The 16,543-nt window shown below is 40.0% G+C and overlaps 1 protein-coding gene across 1 annotated transcript in view; it reads right to left on the reverse strand.

The window, feature by feature from the left end:
• Positions 1 to 8,927, reverse strand: part of LOC308284812 (serotransferrin-like) — a gene marked incomplete at both ends in the record, with an annotated part of 23,832 nt that extends 14,905 nt beyond the window's left edge. The window contains 6 exons of the mRNA XM_080725539.1: positions 1,652 to 1,707; positions 3,827 to 3,983; positions 5,894 to 6,094; positions 6,605 to 6,707; positions 7,770 to 7,915; positions 8,891 to 8,927. Coding sequence (XP_080581665.1) covers positions 1,652 to 1,707; positions 3,827 to 3,983; positions 5,894 to 6,094; positions 6,605 to 6,707; positions 7,770 to 7,915; positions 8,891 to 8,927 — 700 coding nt within the window. The remainder of the gene's footprint in view (positions 1 to 1,651; positions 1,708 to 3,826; positions 3,984 to 5,893; positions 6,095 to 6,604; positions 6,708 to 7,769; positions 7,916 to 8,890) is intronic.
• Positions 8,928 to 16,543: the final 7,616 nt, after the last annotated feature.

Raw genomic sequence — 16,543 nt, forward strand, 5'->3', positions numbered from 1 at the left:
TATAAACCCTGGTAGGACATGAAAGTTACAGAATGCTAGTCTGGCGGGTGCCAGCCGCTTTCACACACTTACCACCTTAAAGTTAAAGTTAAAGCTCCAAACAGCCCAGAACAAACTAATTAGGGTTGTGCTTGGTCTTCCACCTCAGACCCACCTCACCGATCATCACCACGAAAGCGTGGGGTGGCTCAAAGTAGCTGACAGAGTACAGCATCTTGCAATGGGCCTGGTGTACAAGATTCACTACACCTCCAAGATACCCATGTACCTGGCAAACTACTTCTTAAAGGTCAAGGATGTTCACGATCACAACACCAGAGGCAGCTCCACTAATCATCATCAACGTAGATTTAACACTAAACAAGGCGCTAACTTGTTCTCCTGCTATACCATCAACATGTGGAACGCCCTTCCACAAGCCTTAAAGGAGAGCAAATCCCTAGCCTCCTTCAAAATTGGTATGAAAAGTCACCTTCAGACAGCTGCTACCCGTGACTTGTAAATGCCCCCCACCCCTTTTCTTTTTTTTCTGCCTTTGTATTTGATGTTATGCTTTTGAAACTGATATTATCCTAGATAAAGTACTATGTTCTATCCGTCTGTCTTTCAATGTTATATGAGATACTTAAAGTGTGGTTCCTGTGGAAATAAGCCTCTGCTTTCTAGGATCTCTTTTTAGTTGACCTTGTACCAGTGATTTGTACTGTCATGAAACTGTACTTTTTTTCGATTGCAAACTTCTAATAAATTCTTCAATCAATCAAAAAACCACCACCACCACCACCAGGGGGTGGTGTTGCTGTCTGGAACACCAGGCTAACATGCAGCTTTAAATGCATAATATTGTTGTTTGACCTGACCCACTAGACCAGTGGTTCTCAACCTTTTCAGGCCACGACCCCCAAATCATATTTTAACTGGGGACCCTGTCCCCAGTTAAAATGTCCATGTTTTCATATTATCTCTTTGTCATTTAAATATTATAGTGACTGTGACAGTGGTGTTACATGTCAAACCTACACACGGCTATCCTATGCACTCCATAGAAATCACATAAATACAGAGCTATTGGAATCAGGTGCGCCCAAATAATTAATTAATCCATGTCCCGATACTATACATTCTTTGGTGCAGTATTTAACAGTATTGTAAAATGAACAGTATTGTAGGCCTATATTGTTTTAACATTAGGCTATACAAAATATATATGTAGGCTATTAGCCTATATGGGTCTATATAAGATATGCTACACCTAAATAGCCTATAGAATCAACCTTGCCTGTCAACAGGCATAAAAAACTATTTTGCCATTTTTTAGGAATAAAATGTGATGTAAATAATAAATGTCAAGTAAACTGTTAGATTCACTTGACACCACTGTCACAGTCACTATACTATTTAAATGACAAAGAGATAATTTGCAAACATGGACAGTCTGACAGCAGAATTGAGGGTAGGCGAAATGGCTCAGACAGGTAGGTGAAAAGACTCTCCTCCAAGGCGAAAATGCCAGGCGAAAGGACCAAATGCGTGTAGGCGAATATGTTATAGGCGAAAGTGCTGGTGACCTACTTAACTAGTATTGCCTTCTAAAATCTATATTAACGCTGCAGTTATTTCATATCAGTGTAGAACATGATGTAATACTGACCAGGAACAGTGGTGTGTTTGACAAAGGCAACGTCTCCACTTCCATCCTTCAGGCACCTGTGAGATGATTCCAATGTACAAGTTATGCATGATTTCGCAGACCCTCTTATCCAGGGTGACTTATTACTGCAAGTGTAAGATGCCTTTACACATCTGCAGGGGCGTCACACCAAATTCTGGGCCCTGGGTACAAGGATTCACTGTGGGCCCCCCATGAATGTTAACTATTGAAAAATAGCAGATATACAAGCTCACAGCGCGGCACCGAGTGCCGCGCTGCGAGCTTGTAGATCTGCTATTTTTGAAAAATCGTGAAAATGTGTGCCAAGAAACCTATGTTTCCATGTCAGCTAACTTCAGCTGGGCGGACCCGGAGAATCTCTCCGAGAGTCTCTGGCCAATAGCATGTGTTCTCCTCCCCCCACCCCCCTCTGCTCCTCTGCTCAGCGCAGAGAACGCTGCTGCGTTATGACGTCAACGTATTTGGTGCGACGCCCCTCTGCATTCTGATTGGTTAAGGAGATTCTACACTTCCTCCAACAGTGATTTTAACGCGATCGCCCAGGCTTATTTTTCTTCCGATTGCAAATAAAAACATAATAGACCGTATGTCAAATCCCGCCCCATTTTGCTCTTGTTACTAGGTGGGACGAATTTACCAGGGCAGATTCTTTTATAATGGAAGTGGATGGGGGAAAGATATTTTTCATAGCCTCATTATAGCTATTTAAAGTACCAAAAGAAACACATCTCCGTGATATTAATACAAAGGGAAGAAAAAAGTACAGTAATTACATTGCAAAACAGGAGCTTTCCCCCGAAAATATATGTTTTAATTAGTTTAATCCCAGTGGGACAGAAACACCAGGGCAGGTTGTTTTTATATTGGAAATGAATGGGGAAAAAAGATTTTTCATTGCCTCATTATAGCTATTTAAAGTACCAAAAGAAACACATCGACGTGATATTAATAAAAAGGGAAGAAAAAAGTACAGTAGTTACATTGCAAAACAGGGGTTTGCCCCCCAAAATACATGTTTTAATTAGTTTAATCCGCTGAAAAAGTCGGAGGAGAGATACAGAGAGAGAAAGCGCAGTGCATCTTGGGTAGGAAGCTGTCAGCCACCCTATAAATCCTCTGCATAATAGGCTGGCTATCGTAATTCTGCCCATTTAAAATATATGTACCCAATTGAAACTCTTAGTTACATTGATAAGGTTCATGTGAACTAGTCTGTTGAAGCTTATTCATTATAATGATCGAAATCGCTATGGTCGCGCAGCGCCGTACTGCACGCTGTCCGTGCTCCGCATCACGGCACCGCAGTGAAAGACTGAAACGACTTTCTCCCACTGCATAACTCCACCCCTGGTAGCGAAAAGTGAATGTTTTTTTCTGGTTGGCCAGTCAGGGAGTCTCAGGGACCAATCAGAAGGCTGACAAACGGTCTATTGTAACACTTTCTGTAGACTTCCTCCAAGTACAATCACCAGTAAGACGCCTAAGGGCGAAAAGCTCCATGTCTTGGCCATCTGGTACCCATAGATATTCACAGATATGGGCTTAATATTGATGACATCAGGGATTTCCATATATGGGCATAAAAGGGATTTGGTTCCCCTAGCATCACAGGGATCTCCATATATGGGCATAAAAGGGATTTGGTTCCCCTGACATCACAGTGATGTCAGAGCCCGACAGCGAGTCGCAGGTTTGATCCCCGAACCCGGCGACAGTTTACAGTTTAGGCATTTAGCAGACGCTTTTAATCCAAAGCGACTTACAATAAGCAGGTAATACATCACTATGATAAGCAAGATAATATGTCAGTAAATCAACAACAATTTAACAAAATGCTTCGGAATATCAATCTAGAAAAACAATAACATAGGTAGACCATGCACCTAATCAGTAAAAAACGTTTCTAAGACCTAAAGAATGCAAACTAGCTTCATGTAACTAGCTTCAATGAGTGTTACAGTAGGCGACCATTGCTGCGTGTCACTCGCTGTCTCACTGTCTTCACTGCAATCAAAATTAAGGTAGAAAAGCCCAACAAAATAGTTAAGTGGTCAGATGGGTGAGCCGTGAACGCCTTCGAGATTTTCAAGTGGCTCCTGATCCTCAAAAGGTTGATGCATATGTTGCAATGAGGACGAGGGAGATAGTACTCACTTGAATGCACCTGCATAGCCGTAGTAAGGGTTGGACGGTGAGCGAGAGCAGTCTGTCAGGTTGGATGAGGCCACGCTGGGACACTGCTGACACAGCTTGGGAAACATGACAGGGTCAGCTCCTGGTGCACAGCTGGCCGAGAAGAACTCACTCACCGCTAGAAAAATAAAATAAAAAAAAGAAACATTTAATTGATAGACATAGGCTTGTTTAAAGGAATACCGGTAAATATACATATATATTAGAGATGCGCGGATAGCGGTTTTAGCCGCGGTGGACCGCGGTGATCCGCGCGGATTTGGATCAATCAAATATAATTATTAATTAATTTCGGATATCCGCGGATGAAATAATGCAGGAAATAAATTATGGCCTAATATATCTATCAATAAAAAGCTAAATCTAGGTATGCTTGTGTCTGTGTTAGTGTGTGTTATTTTGTATAATTTGTAAAGTAACCATCATTTTTCATGAGGCAATGTGCAGTCCACGATAAAACTAAACAGCTGTGTCCACTTAGAGGCAACGGCATTACGGCATGCATCGTCGCACTCATTACCTCTGGTCGCGCTGCGCTAAAAAGTGAATTGGTAGCACTTTATAATGAAGTACCTCAATAAAGGCTAATTAACAGCTAATAAGGCACTTATTGACAATTAATTAACAGCTAATAAGGCACATTAACAATTAATTAACTCTTATTCAAACATTATTAAACCGTAATTAACGAATTAATTATAATGAATTAACAACTAATTAAATTTTTATTATAACAGTATAAACAACAACAAGTCATTAATTAAGCCTTTATTAACACTTTATTAGGCAATTTAAAGCCACCTATTCTAAAGTGGGAACACATCGGGTACACCCGCCACTCTGACATGTCTCCTTTCCGACATGTCAGAGTGGCGGGTGTACCCGAATGTGTTCCCACTTTAGAATAGGTGGCTTTAAATTGCCTAATAAAGTGTTAATAAAGGCTTAATTAATTGTTTATACTGTTATAATAAAGATTTTATTAAGGATTTGTTAGTGTTAATTGATCTCATAATAAGTGCATAGTAAAGGGTTTATAAATGCACTATTAGGACTTAATGTGCCTTATTAGCTGTTAATTCATTGTTAATAAGTGCCTTATTAGCTGTTAATTAGCCTTTATTGAGGTACTTCATTATAAAGTGCTACCAGTGAAGTTCTCTCAGCTCCATAGTCCATATTGTAAAGTACTGTACAGTAGGTAAGTTAAACGTCCCACTAAGAGTTAAACGTCCCACTAAGTTGTGTTTGTTCCTCTCTCTTTCGCTCTCTCCCTCGCTCTCTCTCTCTCTCTCTCGTGTGTCTGACTCTGTCTGCCTGCATGTCTGCATCGACGTAGCACCGACTCAAAAAAAAAGAAAGAAAAAAGACGAACGGAGACATTCCGTAGGCTAGATCAATGCATTTCTGTGATCGCACAACTAAGAAAACTTACAGGGAATAGCCTACCAGAAAACAATATTAGCCTAATAATAAGGGTAATAATAATAATACTTTTGAAGTTGGGGATGAGGATGGATGCGGATTTATAAATTGGATGATATAATTAATGCGGTTGGATAATGGGCGGATAATTAATTTGCGCGGATGGATTCGGATGACTTCAAAAGCCTATCCGCGCATCACTAATATATATATATATATATATATATATATATATACACACAGTATATATAGATAGATATAGATATAGATATATATATAGATATAAATATATATATAGATAGATAGAACAAGCCAAAAAAGATTTTTTGAGGCAGAGGTTCTGCTCTGGCATCCAGGGAGAGTGCGTGCACATGTTCACGCCGAACAGTACCAGAGACACACACACACACACACACACACACACACACACACACACACACACACACACACACACACACACACACACACACACACACACACACACACACACACACACAGGGACAGACAAACAGGGTCAGAAAGTATCTTACTGGACTGGACAAGTTTTATCCTTGATAGTTTTTTTAACTTTCATATCAGTCAAATAAACAAAACAAAACTCACCCTCTTCCAAAGGTTTCTTGTCCATGCCGGCCCACTGGATGCCATGGTTTTCTCCCATGGAGAGCAGAGTTCCTATGGGAATGTTCCAGCCGGCAGACTTTCCCAGTCCAGTGTGGCAGGACCTCTTTCCTCTCAGCTCATTGATGCTGAAGCTGGAGCTCTTCTTTACCACAGCCAGAGCATAGTAGCAGGTGTCTGAGTCTGGTCCAATACAGAGGGCACAGGGTCACATTGATTTAACCAACCTGCTGTCCCTATTTTGGCGCACGTCATTCATTGTTATAGGCAACACATTTTATAAAAAAAAAAAAAAAAAGGGAAAATACAAAAAAAAAAAATATAAATGGGCTGGGACTCGATAAAAAATGTATCTAATTAATTGGCTTCGTAATTAATTAATCAAAATGAATCGCATGTTTGATCGCATATAAATATTTGACCTGAGAAGCCATTTTATTTAAATTAAAACGCACTGGGGTTTGTTGACTGTTGGTTGGTGCACCGGTATCGCGTTAATAAATCTAATTTAATCAGTTAAAGTCCCAGCCCTAATATAAATATTATTATTAATGTCTCAATAAAAGAGTAGGGAGACAAAATACAACCACTCCAATTGTAGTTATATATAAGTTATATAGAATTAACACACTCTACCATTTACCAATTACATTACAAAAAGACACAAATCTAGCCATAATTAGTGCATCTTACCTGCGCCGTAGTCCTCAGCAATAATGGGGTGCAGGTTGTAATTAGTAATTCCAGCTGTGTAGATGTCTCCTCCATCCAGAGTGATGGCATCTGCTTCACCGTCCTGTCAAAAACATCTTTATCGTCTTGATAGTTGCTACTAAACGACATTTAAAGATTTGCAGATGCCTGGTGGCTCTCTCTTAACACCAACATGGCCAGTGTAGTTTTTGATGGCGTCCTTATTATTATTATGGTACTGCATGGCGGTAGTAGTGCATTATATTATTTTGATAGCTATCAAGATTAAAACTGCAATCTGTAAATGTTATGTCCTTCCCGGCAAATCTTTGAATATATGTATTTTTAAAGCGAACATTTTGTAACAAAAATTTTGCTTCTGGGGTCCCTGGAACTAAATATTTTGAGATGGGGTTCCGTGGGTAAATACATATCATTTTGGGGGTCCTTGACATGAAAAAGTTTGAGCTCCACTGACATAGAAACATAGGGGTTTTTTTTTCTTTTTTTTCAGATACCTGTTTGGATTTAGGTGACATTAATAGAATCGGGACAAAATATTCAAAGACTTGCACAAATGTTCGCCATTTTTCAAAAATAGCAGATCTACAGCCGCGCTGCGAGCTTGTATATCTGCTATTTTTCAATAGTTAAAGCATAAAATAATGGTTAAAGTGGTTAAAATCTAACGTGACACAGACGCGTTCCCGGTCTTAATGGGTTAAATGAAACTGTGGATTAGGGATTGGGACGATATGAAAATGTCATGTCACGATTATTGTGACAAAAGAAATCGCAATTTACGATATTATCGCGATAATTAAAATCCATTATCCTGGGGCGGAACATTTGCCAAAAAATAGCAGATCTACAAGCTTGTAGATCGGCTATTTTTTGGCAAAGACATTTGATAGACATGTTTCAAGTACATATATTCTAAGTACCTTTTACCAATTATAGAGGGTTCAAGTACCGGGATATGCAGCTCGGCAAATAAAAGGTGAATTGATCCCAGTGCATGATGGAGGAAGATATCACGATAAATTAAATCTCCACGATACGATTATCGTGAGTGTTTTTTATCACGATAAACGATAATATCGATTATCGTCCCATCCCTACTGTGGATTAGAGAGGGTTTTTTTTAACACTGGAGCGTTCTCACCTTGATTGCCTGGATGCATTCTAGAGTGTCTAGTTTCAGTACACAGGAGAAGGTAGAGTTTGTAGCAGTCTGCAGGGCACTACATTTCTGGTTTTCCTGGCTGGACTTCACACACCATCTGGTGGGATTAGCCGCAGATGTAAATGCTGTGGATAAGGATAAAAAAGTGTTAAAATGTACATATAGGTAATAACAAGTTATATTATTTGTATTGAAAGTATACACATAACCCCTATTCTGGGGCAAACATCCGCCAAAAGTAGCCGATCGACGAGACCGACCTATTTCCACGAAGAGATTTGGTGTCGATGGAAAGAAAAAAAGAGCAGGCTTTAGCGCCTTACAGACGGGGCACGTGCGGTTGCCGGGGGATTTCTCGCTTGGATCAGCGGGGATCGCGTTGCGGTGGAGAAACAAACACTATCGCTCTGCAAGTAATTTCACAAAGATGACCACAATCCAGCTCTTGCAGCCCGAGAGCGCGTGCTCGTTCGTGCACGCGAGAATTTCACGGGACCGCTCCTCAACTTCTCTGCGCGACCCAAATAAACGCCCGCCTCTCATTGAAAATGAGTTACTAGGCCACGTCAACCTCCTCCCGTCTGAAAGGCGCTTTAGTTAGAACCTTGGAGGACACCGTTAAATAAGCCTAGAATTATTGAATGCTATTGAATGCACTCGGTGCCGCGCTGTGAGCTTGTACATCTGCTATTTTTCAATAGTTAAAGCATAAAATAATGATAAGCAATAATGTGTACCTGTTCTAAATGGTTTAAGTGGTTAACCATTTTAACCGCTTAAACCCCAGCATCCGCATTGTGGGGAATGCTTTCGCAGAAAATAGCAGATCAACAAGCTGCACAGCGCTGTCGGGGGGAAACCTCATATGTCCAAAAACTGTTACTTTTCCGGATTCCAATTCATAAGTAGCAGATCAAGATCAAAACGTGTGCCACTTTTCGAGCTTGTGGGTCTGCTACTTTTGATGCTTTCGTGTAACGTTGTAGTGTGTAATAATTTATGAAAAAACACAAAAGAGGATATAAGAGACCCGACAGCAACAATATAATAATAATAAATTATAATAATGATAATAAGTATTAAAAAGTAATCATGTTTACCAGCGGTTCCCAGCAGCAAGGACAGAAGGAGAAGCATGTTGATCAGTAGGAGTCTCCAGGTCAGAACAGCAGAACAGCATCAAACTGCAGCATGGATGTACGGTGGTGTGGTGACTTCACCTGCTTTTATAGGGAAACTTCCATGTGGGCTGGACAGTCTACAAGGAAGAAAATACCGACAATGTTTCCTCATCCTAGGAAGTTACAGGCTCAGACATCCAGAAAACATATTTAGTAATCCATAACAGAACAGGTTCCACCTAGCAAACTTGTTGTGTCAATGTCAATTCATAGTATGAAAAGCATTCAAGTATGGAAATGTTAGTGTGGGGAGTGGTTCTCAAACCTTTTTGTGCCAACTTAAGGACACCCAAATTGTATTTGGCCACGGACCTCCATTCTGAGTTTGTACAGTATTTGCTTTTTTTTAATAGCCAGCCTCTAAATTATGTATAAAAGGGTTCAAATGACTGTGATGCTGTATTAAGACATTTTGCTGTATTAAGATACTTTAAGAACCACTAATCTAGTGTGCCAGGATGACTAGGATTTTGCCATTATTTAAATAAAGTTAACACGGTTCATTTGGCACATAATACGATTTACAATTGCTATACAATAGCAGTAAAATAACACTGTATACCGATTAGCAGCAGTAACTGGTCTCGAATTCAGTTTTTTAAGATCTGTATTGTATTTCACTTTCTGAATTCTGAATAACATCTCTGTCGGTAGTAGTCATGTCCAAAACTGTAACTTTTAAGGATTCAATTTCAAAGCAAAGCATGTTCAAACTTGTGGATCTGGATACTATTCATGCTTTTGTGTGACGTTGTAGTGTGATCAGGTAGGGCGTTCATTTACGGGGGGAAAAAACACAAATAGTTAAAATATGAGACAAGAGGTTTTGTGCAGCAACGATATGTTATTGAAAATAAACACTGGCAGTGCAAAAGTCTTTACAGTGGACACATTGACCATAACAAATTCCATACATGCAATATGTACTGAGTCACCCAAGTTGTAACTGGACCGCTTTTCCCCCACACCAGATCTCATCACCACAAATAGCTGATCAAGCTTGTAATGAATTTTACCCTGAGAACATGGATACATGGATCCAACTCTCAACTCTCAGCCTGGCCGGTCTATGTGTCGATGTGTCCCCGAGCAAGACGCTTACACCCCAACTTGCTCCCCGGCACTGCTCCTATTGGGGGTTGGCACTGCTCCTAGTTGGGGGTAAATGCAGAAGACAAATTATACATTAAGTGCAGAGTTACAGTAGAAAATGCCATAAAGAACCTTCGGATGTGCATGCACCTCTTGACCGCCACCATAGCAAATGCCCCCAACAACTAAACAGGACGAAATATTATAATACAATACAGGCACGTGCACACATACAGTAGACATCAAAAGGGGCTTGAGCCCCTGCCCTTTTATCCCTCTGTAAAAAATGCCCTCTCCAGAGCATGAATGCAGTTTTTTACTACAGTATGGTGAAAGAAATGCAAATGCCTTTCCATGCCATATACCTGAAGGCGGCGTTCAAGAGAATTGCCTTGTCCAAACTCTCCTGAACTTGAATGCAGCTTCTTTTGTTGAAAGAATTGCCCTCTGTGTGTAGAAATCCATACTGTTATGCCACATCTCCAGTATTGACTTGATTATGCTTAGTTCAGTGTGGTATCAAGCACGGGAAATAGCAGTCATCCAAGCTCACAACGCGTCGCTCTGCGACGTGTTGAGCTTGGAGGTCGGCTATTTTCTATATTTTCACCAAAAGGTCCTTTTAGAAATGTCAGCCCCTGCCTCTCTAACATTCTCTGCACGTCCCTGATACAATATATTAAAATCATGAAGACTTGCCCATCTGATATTCTGAATATTGAGACACCATGTCCACTTTCACAATAGATGATATTCAATCCCTTCACACGCTCTGCAATCCTTCATCTCATTGTCAACATGGGTTATTCTTCCCAGAGCATCAATGAATACACGTTTTGTCTCACACAACAAGGGTCGGGGATTTACAGGATGTCCAAGAAGTCATGTGATACTGTCCAAAGTGGAAGTGCCCAATGTATGAAATAACATAACACTAACAGCGCAATAAGAGACCTGCTTCCTTATTGATGACATCAGAAATCTCCATATATGGGCATAAGAGGGATTTTGTTTCTGGGAATGACCATATATGGACTTTTTTATTTTATTCTTTATTAATAATAATATGTATCCATATACATACAATATATTTTATGCCCATACATGGATATCCCTATCTGAACCAGCCACACAGATATGGGCCATGCTTTTGCCATCTGGCCTGTGATATATATCGATGACATCAGGGATCTTCATATGGGCATAAAATACCCATATATGGACTTTTACATAGGTGATGTCACCCTTGATATCACCTGTGATGTCACAGAGACTTTGATGAAGTGACATCACTTCCTGTACAGACGCACTTCCTGTACGGACAAGCTGCGACATTTCTCGTGGTATACTGCGACCTTCGGTCGCAATTAGGACTGGTGTTATACAACTGGTGGAAAGCAGAAGGAAATTGGCATTGATAAATATGTGTGAGTTTGAGGTGAACAAACAGTGAAGGTATGAGGAAAAATACCAAAGTATTATGTTGGAGGTTGTGTGACAAGGAAACAAACACGTTTGCACACAAAAAAAGAACATCAAGTTAAATATGTAGTCTTGGCATTCATTCTCCCATTGTTTGATAAGGTCATGCTGTTGTCGAAACCCTGTCTAGCTGGGTTGGATAGACATACAACACTCACGTGCACAACACATGCGCAACACGTGCACAACATTATGTACATGATGTGCACATCACATACACAACACAAGCACTACTAAGCAGCACAATACTGATATGCAGGGATACACTGGTGAGTGTTCCATCTGTCTTGACCAGTGATTTTCAACAGGTTCTAAATGTGGTGTTGACGTCTAGTGAGAAACCAGTTGGACACAGCAAGCAGTGATGGACTCACCATGCAGTCAGCCCGAAGGGCAAAGATCTCCATATATGGGCATAAAAGGGACACAGACAGACAGATACAGAGATCTCCATATATGGGCATAAATGGACAATAGCAAACAGATGGTCAAAACGGGTCCTAGGACAACAGTTATAATGGGGTTTGCATTAAAGGGTGGGGCATTCATTCCCTATTTACATTGTTCCCGAGTTGGCCAGGGCGCCGACTAGACGCTCGGCTGCCCAGAGCTTCTAGTTATATTAAATAAGAGAAGTACCATTTGTATTGTACTTCTTTTAAATACAAAATGCAATAAAATAAATTAAAACATAGGGATGGTCCTGTAAAACTACATTCCATGACTAAAATCCCCTATGACGATCTATAGATCTATAGGACATGGGCCTTTAGATCTGTAAAATGTATGGATGGGACCATAGATCTTTAGAACATATTGATGGATCAATAGATCTGTAAAACATATGGATGGGATCATATACACTTATGGATTGACCCATATATCTGTAGAACATGGGGATGGGCCTGTAGATATGTAAAACATGGATCCATAGATCTATAGAATGTATGGGTACGTTTGTAGATCTGTATGATATAGGGATGGACCTAGGAATGCGCTCATAGATCTGTAAAACATATGTATGTGCCTGTAGATCTGTAGAACATAGGGATAGGCCTTTATATCTGTAAAACATATGGATGACTCCATAGATCTATAGAACATGGGGCTGGGCCTGTAGATCTGTAAAACATATGGATGACTCCATAGATCTATAGAACATGTATTTTTTTGGATCACTGCTACAACATTTTGTTATTTCTTTATTTCATTGTTGTATTTATGTATTCATTTTTGGAGATTTAGACTTCCATAGGCAGTGGCCAATCCTGCAATGGCGGGGGTCCTCCAATAGGGGTCGCGAACACTAGTGGAGGAGCAGTCCCTGGGAATTCCCCGTGAGCAGCCCTGTTGGGGTGGTCATTTGGTATTTTTAGCATTTTTTTACGGCGGCGCCAGGGGGTCCCTGGGGGTCCCTGGAGCTCCGGGGGTCCCTGGAGGTGGTCCCCGAGTATGTGCCACTCTGCAGTCCCAGGCCGAGACCCCAAAGTCGCATAGGAGTGAAGCGGTGGCCCGCCCAGTTCTCCAAAGCCTTATCCCCAGGTCCACAATCATATCGCCAGGGGTCCATGGAGGTGGTCCCCGAGCATGTGCCACTCTGCGGTCCGAGGCCCCAGAGTCGAATGCGAATGGAAATCTGGCACTGAAATCTCCTCATAGCTATTGTGGCATGTGTGGCTTTGATCACTCTGGGTTTGATTGTTAAAGCCCGAAAGGCCATTAGCATATGGTTCAAGAAATACAGGAATAAATAAAGTAATAAATAAAATAATAAAAAAAGAAAAAGAAAAAAAGGAAATCAAAAAAAAAAAAAAACGGAATTATGCAAACAAATACATAAAAAAATATATATACACAAATAAATAAATAAATAAATATATACACAAATAAATAAATAAATAAAAATATAAATACATAAATATATATATAAATAAATATATTTTCACATAAATATATATATTTATCTGTATTTTTTTACATTTCTTTGCATATTTATTTATTTATTTTTGCATTTCTATATTTATAATTTCATTTATTTATTCATTTATTTATTTTGAATAAAGTAATTTATCGTCCTCCATAGTTTCCTGGACCTTTTTTAATTAAGGCACAAAGGCAGGTATTGTACCAGCAGATGAGTTGGGAATGGATGGTTGTGCAACGGTGAGGAAATTGATGATGTAATTAAATGACAGGAATCAGTGTTGTAACGTAGTACATTTACCTAAGTATATATATTTTTCTATTTTTTTTTTTTTTTTGTATTTTTACTTTACTGTACTTTACTTTTTTACTTTTCAATGTTCTGTAATATTACTTCTACTCCAAATATTACCAATACTTTTGTACTCAGACTCTTGACATTTACTTGTAACAGAGTATGTCTATATTGCAGTATTGATACTTTTACTTACCGGTATATAAACATATGAGTACTTTTTCCACCACTGACAGGAATGAAGAAACACAAAGTGTATAATGGTATCACATTTCAGAAGACTTGGCTGAAGTTGACTTGCAGTACTTTTCCTTCTGTTATCAACACAGGTGTCAGAAGACTGCCTTCTAAGAAGGGAATATCTTCAGAAATAGTGTCATATCCTGGAATAAATTCCTTATCAAAACATTTCTTCACCAATATGTTTGTATAGGTGTGACGGTGTCTAGTAACACATCCCACAAAGACTGGAATTCAGTCTCCCTAGGAGAATCAGTTACAGCTGATGAAAGTTCGAGTCCCATTAAATTAACTATACAGGATAAAAAACACCAAAACTAGAAGCAGTGCTCTTCCGAGCACAGGTCTCCACCAGGCCAGGAGGCCTGTTATAGCGCCACCATGAGGCTGATTTGAAAAGTTTGATGTGGCATTTCTTCCTCGGCCTAGTGGGAATGTGCATGCCCAATTTCACAAAAATTGCACGCTGTGTTCGTGATTTGAGGCATTTTGTTCAAAACTGACCAATCTTACAAACTTTGAAAGCCAATCTCAGCCAATCAGGATGGAATATGGACAATCAGACAGATCCATGTCGATGACATGACTGTATACTGTCTACCGAAATCTGTAGGAGTACTGTCAAAAAATGTGTTTGACAAAACACAGCCTCATGGTGGCACTATAAAAGGCTGATGTGAAAAATGCAGGGAAAAGGTTTTTCCTTGGCCTCTAGGGAGTGCGCTTACAAAGTTTGCAATTGATCGGTGGAGTTATGGGTAAAACCACAAATCGGCCTGTTATAGCGCCACCATAAGCCTGATTTCAAAATTGGAATGGAATATGCAAAATCGGACAGATCCGTGTCGATCACATGACTGTTGAGATAGCCTACTGCCTACCGATTTGTAGGATTTTTGGACAAAATCTCTAATAGTGTACAGAAATGTGTTTTGCAAACATCGGCCTCATGGTGGCGCTAGAATAGGCCCATTTGAAAAATGTGGGGCAGAGGTTCTGAATTGGCCTCCAGGGAGAGTGTGTGCTCATTTTGGCAGCGACCGGGCCAATGGCGACTGAGATTAGGTGGTAACAAACTTTGTGGACAGACACACACACACACACACACACACACACACACGGACGGACGGAAGCGAAAACAGTCTCTCCCTGCCTTCGGCTGGTGGAGACAATAAATATGCTTTAAGTAGCATGTGAGGGGTCAAACTAGGGGTTTTTAATGATTCTGAATCCATTGCAAGCATTTGTTTTGCACGGAAAACATTCCTTGGGGTAAAGGCGGCTCCCACAAAACTTTGAAAAGTGATGACTCATTCTACTGTCCTTAGCTCTTAGGTCAGCCTTGACAGGGAGTTAAACAGTGGAATCCCATGTAAAAGAAACACTGAGGCAGTTCTTCAGTTTCCTTTATGGAACTCTTTACTTTTGTGAAACTGTAAATAAGCACAGAAATACAGAAACATCAATCATAATGAATAATGAACTAACATACAGTACTCCAACAACACTTCTCATCTAAACAGAGCACACAGGCACAGGCAGGCAAACATCAAAGGGGTCGCCCTTTAGCTGAGGCCAAACTGGTCAAAAATCATCAATTTGATGCACTTGGTGAAGAGTTTCAGATTTTTGGTATGGTGTTAGGTATGGGTATAAGGTTTTCAAAAACCATCGCAAACAAGTTGGGCTCGCCCCCTAGTGGTCCGTTTGCAACTAATCAAATATTAGATATGTCAGTATACGGTTCAAACCCCAAATAATTGATGAAAGAGATTTTTCAATGATGTTTTTGCAGTTTTTTGGGCTTGGTGCAGCAAGATGTTCTCACTATTTATTATAGTATCTTCCAATAAAATCACACCTGTGTGAACTGAGCGCAACAGCACTACTGTGTGTGTGTGTGTGTGTGTGTGTGTGTGTGTGTGTGTGTGTGTGTGTGTGTGTGTGTGTGTGTGTGTGTGTGTGAGTGCAGTTGATGCTTGCTCAGGCTAGACTCAACAGCACCCAACAGCACCTCAACAGCACCCTCTCTGGCTACATACACACATTATACATACATACATGTATACATATACACGGCCATGCTATTGAGCGGTCTACCACCGCTCAAAAACTTGACACGCTACAAGTTCTTCACTTTCACTTTAATTTAATTTAAACACCCCAAAAAGTCTATGGGAAATTCAATGTTATTTTCATCTGAAACCCCTTGTTCTTTCACTTGTTAGCAAGCATGTTACTTCAGCATGCATTAACTTACAGACTCCACTTAAACTTTAAAATTATGAGGTATATTATGACTTCTATTGCTGTGATGTTTTTATCACTTTTATACTTGATATGGATCTCGCAGTCTTTTCAGCTTTGAGATGTATACATTTTGAGTAAAGACAATTAATATCTACTCATGACCTTCTGCACTCTAGCAATTAGTGCACCTGCTATAAATAGCCTATCAGTCATTGGTTTGATTGATTGAGGAGTTTATTAGCAGTTTGCAATAGAAAAAAGTACAATTTCATGACAGCACAAATCACTGG

Source organism: Nannobrachium achirus (assembly GCF_963921795.1).
Source record: "Nannobrachium achirus genome assembly, chromosome: 5".
Classification (NCBI taxonomy): Eukaryota; Metazoa; Chordata; class Actinopteri; order Myctophiformes; family Myctophidae; genus Nannobrachium; species Nannobrachium achirus.